This window comes from Lepidochelys olivacea (assembly GCF_965140295.1).
Source record: "Lepidochelys olivacea isolate rLepOli2 genome assembly, chromosome: 6".
In the NCBI taxonomy this organism is placed as follows: Eukaryota; Metazoa; Chordata; order Testudines; family Cheloniidae; genus Lepidochelys; species Lepidochelys olivacea.
In genome coordinates this window covers 106002434-106019002 of record NC_140416.1, presented here as the reverse complement: position 1 = coordinate 106019002, position 16569 = coordinate 106002434, and the positions used below count along the sequence as shown (strand labels likewise).

The following is a 16569-nucleotide window of genomic DNA, read 5'->3' as shown; positions in this document are numbered from 1 at the left end:
ATTGTCTCCTCTAGGGTACCCAAAAGGCCTGGTCCAATACTGGCCAAGTATAGGTAGTCACACTGTTTATGGACACACATGACAGTGCTAAAGTAGTTTTTCATGTCTGCTTTACAGTCATATAAGCAAACCAATAAAATATGTATTAAATTTTGGAACAGATCAATTTGCAGAGAACAACATGATAAAAGGTCTGCAAACACATTTTTAATGAGGCAAAGTGAAAACATCCCGCAGTGAGAGGTTCCCTGAAGATAGGATAAATATTTAGAATCTTATTGACTGTTCATATTTTTAGAGAGAGATTTTAGTTAATCAAAATTAATAATAGCTTAAAAACCATTAGTTATCACAGCAGAAGTGCTTTAGAGATCATTAGAAGAAATGAAGAACCACTGATGCAAAAGTTATTTCTTTGTTGGATTTTGGGTCCTATCCTGCCATTCCTTGCTCCTTTGAAACTTATTACTGAAGAAGATGTGAGTTTTGAGAAGTGAGGAAATGCAGGATTAGACCCTTTCTGAGCTGTACTGCACAAGGGGCTACATATTTCCACTTAGGCCTGGTCTGCACTACATGGTTAGCTCAATGCAAGGCAGCTTACATCAACCTAGCTCTGGAAGTGTCTTCACATAAATCTGGCTCCCGCCAACGTAAATGCCCTGCTATGCCAACTTAATACCATCATCTCCTCGAGTGGCAGAGAGTCAGGGTCAATGTAATTAGATTGCCACAGTGCCAGTGTAGACACTGCATTACTTACATCGACTGTTACTGGCCTCCAGGAGCTGTCCCACAATGTCCCATACTGACCGCTTCGGTCACCATTATGTACTTCACTGGCCAGGTAGACAGGAAGCTCCCCTCCCCTTTAAAGCCCTGCAAATTTTTGAAATTCCTTTTCCTGGTTGCCTGGCTTGGCAAGCACACCTAACAGTTCTCCACTGTTGAGTGGAACTGCCCACCTGACCATGCCTGCTACATGCTCCAGAGGCGCTCCTGCCTGGAGTACACAGGAGGCGTTGGATCTCCTGGACCTGTAGGGAGAAGAGGCTTTGCAGACAGAGCTCGCACCAGCCATAGAAACGCTGACATCTATGAGCGGATTGCTCAGGGGATGCAGGAAAAAGGGCTACAACAGGGACCAGCATCAGCGCTGAGTGAAAGCCAAGGTGCTGTGGCCGGAATACCAGAAGGCCAACAATCGATCTGGTACAGAACCGCAGACCTGCCACTTTTACAAAAACCTACGTGCCATCCTTGGCAGAGACACTACCACTACCTCCAAGAGCACCATAGATTCTTCTGAGGAGCCTGAGTCCCAGGCCCCTGCCATGAACAGCAAGGAGGAGGGGGTGGAGGAGGAGTATGGAGGACAGGTGACTGGAAAATCCAGCTGTGCAGCAAACCAGGACCTGTTCTTGACACCACCACAATCCAGCCTGTCCTGACAGTCGAGCATTGGTGAGTCTGATGCCAGGGAAGGAACCTCTGGTAAGTGTGCTGTTTATTTTGAAATTACAGGGATGGCACCCCCAAAGTAGCAGGACACATCTTTTGATTTGCCCATTTTAACCTGTGCTAGAAGAGGTAGTGAAACAACCGAGAGATAGAGTTGCTATTTGCTTTTCATTCCCCTCTAGAGTAAGGCAGTGGGAGCTACATGGAGCAGTTTGTTTATATGCAGTGGAATGCCCCGTGAATCCTCCGTAGAGATCTCGAAGAAACTTCCATGGAAGGACTCTGCAATCCTCTGCCGAAGGTTTCTGGGGAGGGTTGCCTTATATCTTCCTCCACTGTAGGACACCTTCCCAAGCCACTCAGCAATAACTTCAGCAGGCACCATTGCCATACACAGGCTAGCAGCATATGAGCACAGGCGGCATTGGGACACCAGCAGCAGCTGTGCTCTCTCTGCCTCTGTTACCCTCAGGAGCGAGATACCAGCTAAAATCACCACCACCGGTGGAAAATGGTGCCAGTATTCAGTGCCATTGCCCTATACAACTATAATCATGCTAGCAAGCTATTCACCCTACATTTCCCTCACCCCCTGATAGGCCATACTTACCATGGCTGGTGCTGTGACTGACACTATGCTCTATCAGTCCCAAGCAGAAGTGAAAATGTAGTGTTTACATTTTGAGGAACAAGGGGAGTGAGATCAGCATCTTAAATTTTGATTTCCAGTGTGAATACACTGACAATGGTACATCAGTGTGTTGTATCTGCAGCTGCTGCCATTGCGGTAGTCAGGATCTCCCTCTCTACACCTGCAGAACACTTGAGCCAGATAAGGAGGAGAAAGAAAAGGACTCAGGATGACATGTTCCAGGAGATCCTGAAAACCAGTGCTACATCAGAGAACAAGCACAGGGCCTGGAGGATCATCCTTGCAGAAAAGCCTGAACAAAGAGGGTGGAGAGGAGAAAGGTTCAGGAAAAGGAGAGAGACACTCAGCAGGAGATGCTTGCGCTTCTCAGACAGAAAAGAGAGATGCTTCAGACTCTGTTAGACCTGCAGGTTCAAAAATGCCACGGTCACCTTCCTCTGCAGCCCATATAAAACTCTGCATTGGGACCTCCTTATACACCCCCTCAACATTCCATGTGGCATAAGGGGTTTGTGCAATTTATGTGAAGACACTTCCACAGCTAGGTTGACGTAAGCTGGCTTGCCTCCACCCAGGGGGACACTAAAGAAAATAACAGCTTTACAGACATTACTGTGAAAGACACAGCTTGTTTTTTGTACCTGAAATGAAAAAGACTGTTCTTTCCCCTTCGTAAGTTCTGTTTACTTAATTTATTAAGTGCTAAGTGTCTTTTTTATTTGCCTGGTTCATGTTACACAATAAAAGTCTATTTTTTTGGAACACAATTCATCTTCATTAGTTCACAACATATGCTGGCTGGTGAGGAGCAGGTCTGACAGTGATCAATTTCCTGTTACTGCACGGTGTCACAGAACTCATAACATCATTCACAAACAATATTAATAGGTGTATTGACAATGTTAGATTCCTACATACATAACAATCCCTACACAATTTATTCTGGGCCACAAAAGAGCAAGGCCAGGTAGAGCACACTACAGCAACACACAATCCTCTGGCTCACTATAAAAATGGTCTTTCAAAGCTTCCCTGAGCCATATAGCTCCATGTTGAGCTCTTCGCATAGCCCTTGTATCTGGCTGTTCAAATTCAGCAGACAGCCGCTCCACCTCTGCCCTGCACCCCAGCAGAAACTTTTCCCCTTTTGCTTCACATATATTATGCAGGACACAGCAGGCAACTATAACCGTTGAAATATTTTTCTCACTGAGGTCCAACCTTTTAAGTAAACAATGCCAATGACCCTTCAAATGACCAAAGGCATATTCAACTGTCATTCTGCACCTGCTGAGCCTGCAGTTGAAGCGCTCCTTGGTGCTGTCGAGATGGCTGGTGTATGGCTTCATAAACCAGGGGAACAAGGGTTAGGCTGGGTCCCCCAAGGTCACTACTGGCATTTCAACGTTCCCCATGGTAATCTGCCAGTTGGGAAAGAAAGTTCCTGCTTGCAGCTTTCTGAACAGTCCTGTGTTTGTAAAGACACGTGTCATGCACCTTTGCTGACCAGCCCACAATGATGTTGGTAAAAGCATCCCCAGTGATCCACCAGCATGTGCATAACCATAGAAAAGAAGCCTTTCTGTTAATGTACTCTGTGGCAAGGTGGTATGGTGCTAAAATAGGGATATGTGTGCCATCTATCACTCCTCCCCACCCTAGTTCAGGAACCTCATTACTTCAGAACCATCCACTATGTCCTACACATAGCCCAGAGTCAGAGTCCTGTGTAGCAGGAGGTGATTAATGGCCCTGCACACGTGAATGACAACAGCCCATGGGGTGGATTTCCAACTCCAAATTGATTCCCGACTCTGGCATTGCAAGTTTCCACAGTGCAATCAGCACTCGCTTCTCAGCGGTCAGTGCAGCTCTCATTTTGGTGTCCCTGCACTGGAGGACTGGGGCAAGTTTGACAAACGGACCCAGGAATATGGCCTGTGCGCCCAAAAGTCCTGCAGCCACTGCTTGTCATCCCAAACCTGCATGACAATGCAATCCCACCAGTCGGGGCTTGTTTCTTGAGCCCAGAACCAGTGCTCCACCATCTCCAGCTGCTTCATGAATGCCACCAACAGCCTTGTATTGTTTTTTCCTATGTCCCACAGCAATCTAGCCTCCAAGGAGTCATTATGTTTCCCGCAGTTCCTCTTACAGCTCTGCAAATACTGCAGGATCAGGTGCCCTGTGCTTGCAACACTTATGACAATAGTACTCCTGTCAGAGATGGTGGACAGCAAAGACAGATGTGCGGGTTTGTGGGACTTTGAAAAGAAAGCATGAAATATTATGGGTGGCAGATGAAATTATGGGATGGAGAACAGTGTATTATGGGAAATTGACCCCATGCTCCCAGTCACCCCTGTGCAACTCATTTTGGCCCCATCAGGCATTGCAAGAACTTCCCAAAAGTTGCTCTGGAATATGGCAAATTGCACAGTGGGATACCTACCCACACTGCACTGCATTCTGCATTGATGCAAGTGTTCCTGGTAAGGAAGCATGCTGCCAACTCAAGGAGCCAAGTTCGCACACACACACAAGTGATTTAATAAGTGTAGCAGCTGTATGCTGAGGTAACTTAGGTCAACATAATTTTGTAGTGTAAACATGGTCATGGTCTTTGAAGTTGTTAGCAAATGTGCCTTTCCTGCCTTTTCTTTTTTTAAATCTTTGTCCTGATGCTTTAATGTAAGTGGGGGGGGGAGAGAAAGAGATAAGTCCATTCAATTATTTTCCCCACTAAATCATTTTCCTGTGTTTTTAATTATAATATAGAATATATGCCATGTGATGAAGAACTGTGAATGCATGTTGGCAATAGTAAATCCTGAATTAAAATGTAGTGATTCTCTAGAGTTAAGAGGGTATGGTCATCATGCCTCTGCAGAATTGGTGTATGACAACTGGAAAAGAAAGGCAGTTTTGTATTAAATGGAAGAGCTTTTGGAAGGTCATTGTTTAGGAGGAAAGAAAAAATGCAACGTAATTGACATGACTGCTTGAAAATCCACCTTTGATCAATCTCTCTCTCATACCTTCTTGACAGTGCTATATCAAAACAGAGTGAACCCTTTCCAACATTGTATGGATTACCATTCAAAAAAAAATCAGAGCGATACACCATGGAAACTATCCAAAAAGATACATTTATTTTTATAGACACCAGATTTGTAGAGCAAAAACATTATATCACCAAGCAGAAGGGAAAAGAATTATAGCAGTAAACTGTGTAGGATTATAAGTGCTCAGTAGTGAGGGGAAATGGTTTCAGAGCTGCACCCCATATGTAGAATGCAGGAAAGCATGTCAAGTATTCTTAAAATTGTGAAAAAGAAAATTTGTGCCAAATTCATCCCTGAACTCCACTGACTCTCTTGGAGTTATGTGAGTTCTGAACTTGACCTATTACATTTTCTTTCTGAAAGAAAATATTCTTCCCTTATCTAGCGTTGTTTCTGTCTCTTGTTGTTTTACCGTTGCTTCCTGTGTTTTTCCATGGACAACCGGAAGCAAAGTAAAGCCTGCATGTAATCAGCCAAAAAAAAAAAAAAAAGCAATGGCCTTTACTTGAAACTGGTAAGGTGTGTGTATGGTGATTCATTCATGCACAAATATACAGCCAGAGATAATCCTTCTCCATGCTACCATACGTTCGGATCCATCACTGCTTTCATTATTAATCCCAATACTGGAGATTTATTAGACCCCGATTCAGGAAAAAAATCCCTATTCAAGAGAATTAAGAAAGTGTTTAAATCCCATTGAAATCAATAGGACTTAAGCACACACTTAAAGTTATGTACATTGTGTTGTCCTGAATCAGGATAGACTTAATCACATGCTCAAGTGCTTTCCTGAATTGGGGCTTTATTGGTGTATTTGTTTGTGAACATTTGGCAGAGTTTCCTGGTTTTCAGCATTCCCACTCTTTCTCTCTCTTCCCTTCCCTCTCTTCCTGCCCACCCACCCCCAAATCTTATTTCTATATTTCTCAGCTTTCAAACTTTTTGTAAGTTTTTATTAATAGATTTTATTTTAAATTATATATATATTTTACACACACACCTTTGACCCTATCATCAATTTTTTAACCTGAATGTAATATATTATATACTGCATGTTACTAAAGTAAACTCTCTTGTATACTTTTTAACTCTTAAAAAGAAACTTAAAAAACAATCCAGTTTATCTATCAGAATGAGTTAAAATGGATGTTAAATAGGAGTTGTTAATTTTTAATTCATTTTTAAATGTTGATACTAGAAGGTAAATGTTGGACAATTTTGTCTTTCTAGTCAAAAAGGTGGTCACTGGGTTACGTCTCTAGAAATGGTCCTCTCCTTTTCTCAGTATATGGACAGCCCCACGTTTCAGAATCACTGCTTACTGAAACAGAGTAACCCTGGTCTTGAAAGTAGCTTAAATATGTTCTATCAACACTTTCTATTCAATTTTACATAGTTATAGTTGTTGCCTATGGTGCTAAGTCAGCCAAGCATTCAAGCATGTACTTAACTTTAAGCAGGTGAATAACCCACCCTATTTGGCAAAGCACGTAAGTACTTATACCCTTCAAAGCTGACTTCTTGGGGACTAAAGCATCTGCCAAAAAATTAAGCACATGTTTGAATGCTTTGCTGAACTGAGGCCATAAGCAACAAATGGGTCTCCATTTAACACAGTATTCCTGCTTCTTCTCCTTTCGCCTTCCTAACATGCTCATAGAGTAATGTATCATAGTAATAATTATAAGGCCGACTATAACTGTATGCATATTTCTAAAGATACTTTCCTATAAGCAACCACTATGGACCTGTTCCAAAATGCACTGGAGTCCATGGATAGATTCACTATGCACTTTGGATCCAGCCCTATCTTTGGCTTATAGTTCCTTCAAGGTACTGATCCTTTAGTAAGAAGTGGAAAAATAGAAATCAAATTAACCACTGTGTTAAGCCGAGAAGCATTTGTTCTCTGAATTAAGATATATTATTTTTAAAATAAAGTAACTACTAGAGGTAAGCCAAGTACAACTGTAATCGTGCAAAAAAAAAGTAATAAAAACAGAAACAGTGTTGGCAAAACATTAGGCTATTTCCAAGGTCTAGGTTACTCTGTTACAGTAAGCAGGAATTTTAAAGCTTTTTCCTTTAATATACGTAGGTTCTTTTTGTAACAAAAAGAAGAGATACTAATGAGAGCCAGTGTATTAAAGACAAGTCAAATAAGTATCATATTGCCAACTCTCAAAATTTTATCTGGACTCTAGCAATTCTGGAATAGATTTTACCTGTCTCATGAAAATATGATGAAAGGCACCAACTCATGAATTTTCCTTGATTTAGTTTGGCCACCATCTCCTATTACTGCCAACGGGGCTGAAGATGGCCATTGTTCCCTACTGTCTACCTGTTTGTGGAAGTGAGGCTGCCACCCCCCTCTATTTTCAATGAGATTGAAGACACACCCACAGGCAAAATGGCTGCCTCTTGGTTCAGGGGGCTTGACGGGACATAGACTGTGAGGAGCAGCATGGATACTATGAAAGGTGGATGGGACAAGTGAGAGAGGGTTGGCATGGGGGAACAGGAGGCAATTTAGGAGTTACAGGGGAATGGGTTGCAGGGGATGTCAGGGGCAGTAGGGAGGGGTGGAGATTAGGGGTGGGTGGGAGGCAGAGAGAACTGCCCAGTCTTGGGCAGAGAAGTAGTAGCGGGGAGATTCAGGGAATTGTTGCTTCTTGCAAAAGCTGACCCAATCCCATAACAAAGCCATAGTGTGCTTGAACACAATATCACCTGTGGGTGAACACTATTCACAAATTTCAGAGTAGCAGCCATGTTAGTCTGTATTCGCAAAAAGAAAAGGAGTACTTGTGGCACCTTAGAGACTAACAAATTTATTTGAGCTCAAATAAATTTGTTAGTTAGTCTCTAAGGTGCCACAAGTACTCCTTTACTATTCACAAAGCAATCATTCCATATCTGACCTATCAGTCCCCATCCTCAAGGAAACCTGCACAACACTTTCAAAAGACAAGCCTGGGATCTTAAATTCATAACTTTACTAGACACTAAAAATCATGGACAGAACAGAGACTGGATTTATCACCTATTACAACACTCTATAACCCAGTAACAACCCTCCAAGTCCTCCCACAGCTGCCTTTCCAATGCCTCCTTTCCTTCCCCACCCATGACTGTAAGGAAGTTAATGGGCCACTTCATCTTGAATGGTCCCATGAAATACGAGTGAACTACTTGTGCTAAACAAGCTGTAGCTCACGAAAGCTTATGCTCATATGAATTTGTTAGTCTCTAAGGTGCCACAAGTCCTCCTTTTCTTTTAACCTGACTTGAAGAAGAGCTCTGTGTAAGCTCAAAAGCTTGTCTCTCTCACCAACAGGAGTTGGTCCAGTAAAATTACCTCACTCATCTTGTCTCTCTATTGAGACATTATCACTTATGAGTGATTGATATAAATTAAAAAGTTCTTTAATCTGTGTATATGTAACTCATCAACCCTACACATTAACAAATTCTCTGTGTGAGTGTGACTCATATTAGGTCAGTTTGTCTCAAGCCAGCCCATTTTTTCCCCAAAGAAATAAGCTTGGAGTGGGATTGATAGCAGATGGTGGGTCCCCAACCTCAGGGGTGAGGAGAGGGTAAGTGGAGTCTCCATCTGACCGACCAACCAGGAGACACATTTTTGTACACCGTTAAGGTTGACTTTTCAACCTAAATCATCTTAGACACATTAGCAGAGGACTGGAGGGGAGTTTAAAAAAAAAAGTCAAAAGACAGCCTAAAAAACATGATTTGATAGCTTTTAAAATCAAAATTTTGGGCCCCACTCTCGTGATTTTGGGTGATTCTGTTCTCTTGAGACTGGTAATTCTATATGTGGCCTTTAACCAATGGTATGTAGCCCCTTGACATTGTTTCAGGCCCCAGCACACTAAGTTTAGGTACAGGCATAAGCTGTGTTTACATTCAAAACCTTGCTCCTTTGACATCCATGGTAGTTTTGCCATTGACGTCAAAGGAATCAGGATTTGGCCCTTATTTTATCAAATGTTATATTTAGCATATATCAAAAGTAAGCAAGGTGACTGTACAGGGCTCACTTTTCTGCCCACCCTCTGTGCTCAGCTTTTGTCCTGCGTGGGCAGCTTACCCTCTCTGCCCTCAGGCCCCCTGGGCTCCTTCAGGTTACTCCCTGCTCTTTCTTGAGGACCCATTCCTAGGCTTCCTTACCTGGAGTCCTCCACAGGCCTCTGCCTGCCTTCTGCACTCTTCTCCAGTTTGTTTCCCACTGCTGGGCTTCCTTCCTCTTACCTCCAACACCTAGTGCAGGTGTAGCAGAGCAGGGCTGATTGAACAGGGCTGACTGGCCCAAGGGCTCTGGGCTCTTAAAGGGGCAAGATGCCTTATTACGGTGACAATGTGATTCATTTGGTAACATTCATGCCACTATGTCATAGTGTATGTATTCAAGTACCATATCAGGACCTGAGCTCATGCTCAAAGCCAACATAGCAATGAAGTACTAGCAGAGTCTGTATTATTATTACATTACAGTTGCAGCTAGGCATAACAACTTTTTATCGGGACCTCATTTTGCTGTACGCCGTACAGACAAAGTAAGAGACAATCCCTGACATGAAGAGTTTGTAATCTAAATAGACAAAGCCAAATTATTATTATTATTATTGTTTTACAGATGGGGAATTGAAGCTGTTTGTACATAGCATTACGTAAAGTAGTTTTAAATCATTTCAGAATGAAAGACATCACATAAAACCAAAATTTGGTTTTTAATGTATTCTAAAATGTATTATATTTTTATTGAGGATACTTCCACAAAATGTCCGGTGATGGCATTTGGCTACCAATGATGTCCGGTGATGGCATTTGGCTAGAAAGGATGGATGGAGAGAGATTTCAGGGGGTTGGACTAGATGACCTTCAGGGGTCCCTTCCAACCCTGATATTCTATGATTCTATGTCAACATGATTATTTTAAATAAAATTATAACAAAAATTAGTTAACAAATGAATAAATACTGTTCTCTTTCTTGCTACAAAAGCCATAATTTTTTTGGAAATATGGATAATGAGGCCACTTGAAAATAGTGGATCATTAAAGAGTCTTCCAGAACTTCTAAATGCTATAACTGCCGTGTTTGTTCTTCCAGTACTTTGCAAGAACAGAAGGGGGAATTACGGAAGCGCCTATCCTACACTACCCACAAACTGGAAATGCTTGAGACAGAATTTGATTCTACACGCCAATATCTTGAAATTGAACTGAGACGTGCTCAGGAAGAACTTGAAAAAGTAACCGAAAAATTGAGAAGGTATTTTTTTTTAATAAATAAACTGTATTGGGAATATACAAACTATTGTACTTAACAATGTATAGATATGCACTCCATTCATTATATAAACATGTTTATAGTACACATTGCACACACACATATTTGTTACATACCACATATATATATATAGATATGTCTATGTGTGTTACACACACACACACATGTGTGTATATTTGTGTGTGCATAGTGTGTATTGTATGTTATATAATCTTTATATAATTAATGACATATACATTGTGTGTGTGTGTGTGTGTGTATTATTATATACACACACACCTATCATAAACACAAAGGATATTTATATTCTCTTTAGTAAATACAGTGTAACTGCATTGACATTAGTTGAGTTATGCTGCATTTACGTTGGTGAGAGCAGAATTAGGCCCTGTTTTTCAAAGGTGAGAAAAATTTATGTTCAATGTATGAAATGTTATGTAGTTTCATATCATGGCATGGTAAAACATGTTACATTTACTTCCAAAAAGTATGACGTGAAACAAAAAGCCTTCTATTTAAAAATAATACAAACTGTGCAGAAAATAAGGCACAGGCCTGTTCTAAATTTAGGGCCCAATCAGTATAAATAATCGTAATAATCTAGTCCCCATTGACTTAAAAGGGAGCAGGCTCTAGCCTTAAGTGTGTACATGACTCTTAAAATCATTACTTTTGAAAAACTCTGAACCAAAAGATTCATTTATTTATGAAAAAATGCAGTTGAACTTTTCCTGAAGGCATCATCATGTAGGAAAATGGACAGTGAATCACACCTAATGCAGGTACAAAAGTACCTTTCCAAGTAGAAACAGAAATCGTGCATAACGTTTCTTAATTGGACTGTAGCATTAATAAAAGTGATAACAGGTAATTGCTATAAATAAAGAATTTTTAACAGGTTGAATTTTAAGACACCAGTACAGGAAATCAGGTTAGCACATGCTTAAAATTAAGAAAAATGGTTTCCTGAATCAAGGCCTAAATCAAGAGATACAGCATAGACTGCTTTACATGATTTTGCCATCTACTGGCTTCTACATAGAGCAGGCAGTCAGCTGTCCACACTACTTCTGTCTACAGCACATTTTTCCCCCTCTCTCCTATTGCTTCATTTACATCGGAGCTGTTCAAAGTAACTCCATTCTCAGTACAGTTTTCTCCAAACCCTTTCACACTGTTTTCCAATAAATTGCCATGTTAACCATCCTTCTGACTGTACATTAAATTACTTTTCCTGAAGAAGTACATTTTGCAGGGCAAGTGAAAGGCGCAGGTATAGAACAGGGAATATTTGGGACTTTCTGGATTTGAAATAATATTTTACTTCAGGCACATCCTGCTTAAAGTGTAAGTCAGATATTTCAGTCATGTTATAAAAAACTCCCACAAAATGTGTATTCAGACTTGAAATTAATCAGAGATGCTCCCTTTTGATACAACTTTTAAAAGCGCATCCAGGTAACTCGTTCACTATGCTTGGAATACTTATAGGAACATGCCTCTGTATTTAAGCATAGTAACCATCTTCTGCCATAAAACCCGCTTCAACTTTGCCTTTTAGAAAATGTGCAATAAACCTTCCATCAGGACTATATAATTTCTTCCCTACCATCTCTGCTTATTTATAATATACATTTGGATCTCAGAAGGAGCCATGAACATTATAAAAAGACTAATCATGCAGTCAGTGGGAGTTTTGCTAGAGTAAAAACTGCAATATTAGGTCTGTAGACAGGTTGTTTATATAGGTAGGGTCTGATTTTCAGAAGTTCTGAGTGTGATGGGTTGGACCCCCCTTCTAGGCCACCAGCTGATGTACTGGGGGCTCACTGAGCCTGCCTGTCCCACCAGCCTGGGTGCTCCTTACTCTGTGCTGCTGTAACAGGCTCTCAAGCCTCCTTCCAGCACACACACAGGTAGGGAGACACCCAGCTGTAGAATCACACAGTCTGCAATCAGCTCTGTGTGGGAGGACTCAGCTTGCCCCACACTCCTGTGCGCATACCCTCTGGAGCAGTGGTGGGCCACATGCGACCCATCAGGGTAATTCATTGGCGGGTCGCCAGACAGACTGTTTATATTTGTACGGCCACCCGCAGTTCCCAGTGGCTGTGGTTCACCATTCCTGGCCAATAGGAGCTGCGGGAAGTGGCGGCCAGCCCATCCCTGTGGCCCACACCACTTCCCACAGCTCCCATGGGCTGGGAATGGCAAACTGGGAGCTGCGGTCAGCCATTCAAATTTAAACAAACTGTCTGGGGGCCTGCCAGTGGATTACCCTGATGGATTGCATGCGGCCCATGGATAGCAGGTTGCCCACTACTGCTCTGGAGTGTGTACCCAAAATTATAGTGTCTTGCATTGTATAGAGATCTATACATTGTAAGCTCATGAAATTCGCCCCTTCCCTCAATGTGGAGGAAGATATGCACAGTTTTTTGCCCCTCCAATTATGAATTGCACAAAGTGGGTTTTAGAACAAACAAAAAACAAGTTTATTAACTACAAAAGGTAAATTTTAAGTGATAAGGTATAGCAAAGAGAACGCACATTACTGAGCAAATAGAACAAAACACGCAAACTAGACTGAATCCATTAAAGAAATTGGCTACAGAAAGTAATTTCTCACCCTAAATGTTGTTTTAGGCAGGTTGCAGAGTTTCTTGAAGGTAAACTGCACCGCTTGCAGTTTAAATCTCCAGGTATACCCTTCACAGGCTGACCTTTCTTCCTTGTGCTCAGCGCCTGACTCCCCCAGCTTAATTCCTTTGTTGTTTCAGGTGTTTTCAGCAGTCTTCCTTCTTGGGTGAGGAGGCAGTGGAGAAGAGTCTAGATTAACTCACTCCTGAGACTTAAATAGGATTTGTATATGGCAGGAATCCTTTGTTTCCCAGTTTGACTCCCACCCCCTTCCCATGAAAAAGTACCAGCATGTCAGAATGGTATCCTGTACCAGGTGACATGATCACATGACCCTGCAGTGTCAAAGCAGCATCCCAGGAAACTTCTCAGGAAGGAGGGAGATTAGTATCTTCAAAGTCCTATTATCCTTTCTAATGGCCCATCCAGGCTGTTTGCATATTTCTGGTGGGCATTCCCTAGGTGAAAACACAGTTGTAATTATTAAATAGTCAATATTTCTAACTTCAGATACGTAAATGATACATGCATACAAATTGGATAATCACATTCAGTAAATCATAACCTTTCCAATGATACCTTGCATGACTCATCTTGCATAGAACATCTTAGTTATGCCATATTCATATCATAACAATATTTCTATGAAGGATATGGGGTGTAAGGTCACACTGAGCACCTAGTACTTCAGTTCAGGTCAATGAGCCAGATCCAGTGCCTGTTGAAATCAGTAGAAAGACTGCTGTTGACATCAGTGCACAATGGATCAGGTTCAGTGGATGCTGTGGATGTTCAGAACCTCTGAAAATCAGGCCCATAAAGTGTTTCCATTGATAATGTTCTTTGCAATAAATGAAAGTATTAAAATCAAATGACTAAGAGCTTTTCTAATACTCTACTTGGTAGTTGGTTTTTTATTACGAAGAAAATTTATGCAAAAAAAATTATGTTCCAGGCAGGTGCTTTCTCCTCCGAAGACTTATCATGTGGAAAGCCCAAAATACTTTACAAGGTGAGCTTTAAAAATCGTTTCTATTGAGAATAGCAAAAACATAAAAAAAATGAGGCAAGATAAACACCTAGAAATCCCCAAACTGGAAACAAACATTTTAATCAAAAGTATGATCCAAAAGAGTGTCAGCAACATGTAAAAATAACTGTATGAAGATCAGTGTGTAAAGAACAGTAAGAGCAATATAACACCACCAAGAATTTATCTCCCACGTTGTTCATTTCTAAAGGAAGAGAAAGGTAAATGCGAACAACTGTTCTAGATAAGCACAGAGTAACATGGTCCCACTTGTACACTAAAAAACATTTCAGTCATTAAACTCGTACTGCTGCTCTGAGCAGCATTCTCCTTGAAGGCTGGAAGCTCCATTAGCCATTGCTTCAAAAGCCTCCCACACCCTTCATTTAATCTATAGTAATGCCAAAACAAACTGTCTTTTTTGTTTGTTTTAAACACAACGATCTCCTGTTTAGGGAGGGTACATTTAGATGATTTGGTTACCTATCATTCTCTAAAGGAGTAGGATTTTCTAAGCACACCATGTTGACCTAAACTGCTCCCACTGAATTCAATGGTAAAACTTCCATTGACATCAGAGGGAGCGGGGTTTAGCCAGTGCTGAGCAATTTTGAAATTCCCACCCTTAAACTATAGTTCTGCTTTGAAAAGTGGCTGAAATGGCATTGCGGGGTTCCGTGTGCCTCGCAATGATTTCCATATCAGAATCATAGAAATGTAGGGCTGGAAGGGACCTCGAGAAGTCATCAAGTCCAGCCCCTTGTGCCATGGCAGGACCAAGTAAACCTTGACCATCCCTGAGAGGTGTTTGTCCAACTTGTTTCTAAAAGCTTCCAATGATGGGAACTCCATTACCTCCCTTGAAAGCCTATTCCAGAGCTTAACTACCCTTATAGTTAGAAAGGTTTTCCCAATATCTAATCTGTGTTGTGTTTAAGAGCGTGCTCAGTTTAAGAGTAAAAAAAAAAAAAAAGCACACCATGCATTTCGACTACCAGTCCTGAAAACTCAAACTGAGCTCAAGGAGCCCTGCTGGAATCATTCCTTCTTTTGTACTCCAAACAGTAATAAAGGTTCTGCTGGTCAAATTAGGCCCACGCCCACACCTGTACAACTCTCAGATTATGTCTTCAGTAACAACTGTGCAAAACCCATCATCTCCAGTTGGAATTTAGAATAGAATTCTGTTGCTGCACAAGGAGTAAAATCCACTTAAACATGTGTGTTTAAGTGCTTCACTATAGGGGGATGGACTTCCGCCTGTATTTAAGTGGGTTCCTGAACAGGGGCCTCACAGCTGTGTTGGCTCCTCTGCAGCGCTAGTAGGAGAAAAAGCATCTTATATTTGTAAGAAAGTAGATAAAACTTTAGAGAACAGACCAGGAACAAACCTGTTGAATAAGAAGGTGCCATTTGTACAGTCACTCTTCAAAGCAGCATTGCTATCTAGGTGAAATTTCCTCCTGCGCAGAGGAACAAGGCCTATGCTCCATTTAACCAACATTTTGAGGTCTCAGTGCACATGCTTTGTATGAGCTCTCTGCACAGGGGTAAATTTTATCTTGCAAGGGGAAGGTATTTTCTGCTACATTAGACCACATAGATATTTAATGGTAGTGATGATCAGAATTCTTTTTGTTAGACCCTCAGAAACATGAGCAGTTGCACTGCATGGGTGCACATACCCACACATACAGAGCACAACGGGGCCGTACAATTTGAATTTACTACAGGACACAGAGAAGGCACCAAAAACATAATAAATGAACAGGGTCACATCAAATAATTCATTCTTTGTAAAAGGCAATTCACAGCTCAGTCAACCCAATTACCACTGAAATTTACAAAGCTGCCAGATTTACAATTTGAAAGTCTTAGGCACTGCAAAATTCAGACAGACAATCTGGGTGAATGCTTTTTCTACAAGTGGGGTTATGTTACCATTTGTTCATTGCAGCTCAGATTAATTTTCCCCACTCTTGCTTTATTTTTAAATGTATTGCCAAAAGATTTTATTTAATATTATATTCTTTTCCTTTCATACCTTTAATGCTTTTTTCCATATATATTTCTGGGTCCATTTCCCCTTCCCCATTCACAGTACTGACACTTCTTTTGGCCCCGTGGGTCTTTTATTTTTCCAGTTTGGGTTTTGTGCGTGCGTGTGTTTATCTACTTTATTTTGACTACCTTTGCATACAGTTCTCAATAGAAACTCTTTCTGAAGCTCAGCTCCTTCTATATTGTGGGGGTTTTCATAAAAATGTAAGGCTGGAAGAGACCTTGAGAGGTCATCTAGTCCAGCCCTCTTCACTGAGGCAGGACCTACACTACCCTGACAGGTATTTTTCTGACCTCTTCTTAAAAACCTCCAGTGATGGGGATTCCACAACCTCCCTTAGA

General features: G+C 41.3%; 1 protein-coding gene across 3 annotated transcripts in view; it reads left to right on the top strand.

Moving 5' to 3' along the window:
• BEGAIN (brain enriched guanylate kinase associated) overlaps positions 1-16569 on the top strand; it is a 526866-nt gene that overhangs the window by 404999 nt on the left and 105298 nt on the right. For all 3 annotated transcript variants that reach the window (XM_084632030.1, XM_084632028.1, XM_084632029.1), the window contains 2 exons: positions 10317-10478; positions 14092-14148. In XM_084632030.1, coding sequence (XP_084488156.1) covers positions 10317-10478; positions 14092-14148 — 219 coding nt within the window. The remainder of the gene's footprint in view (positions 1-10316; positions 10479-14091; positions 14149-16569) is intronic.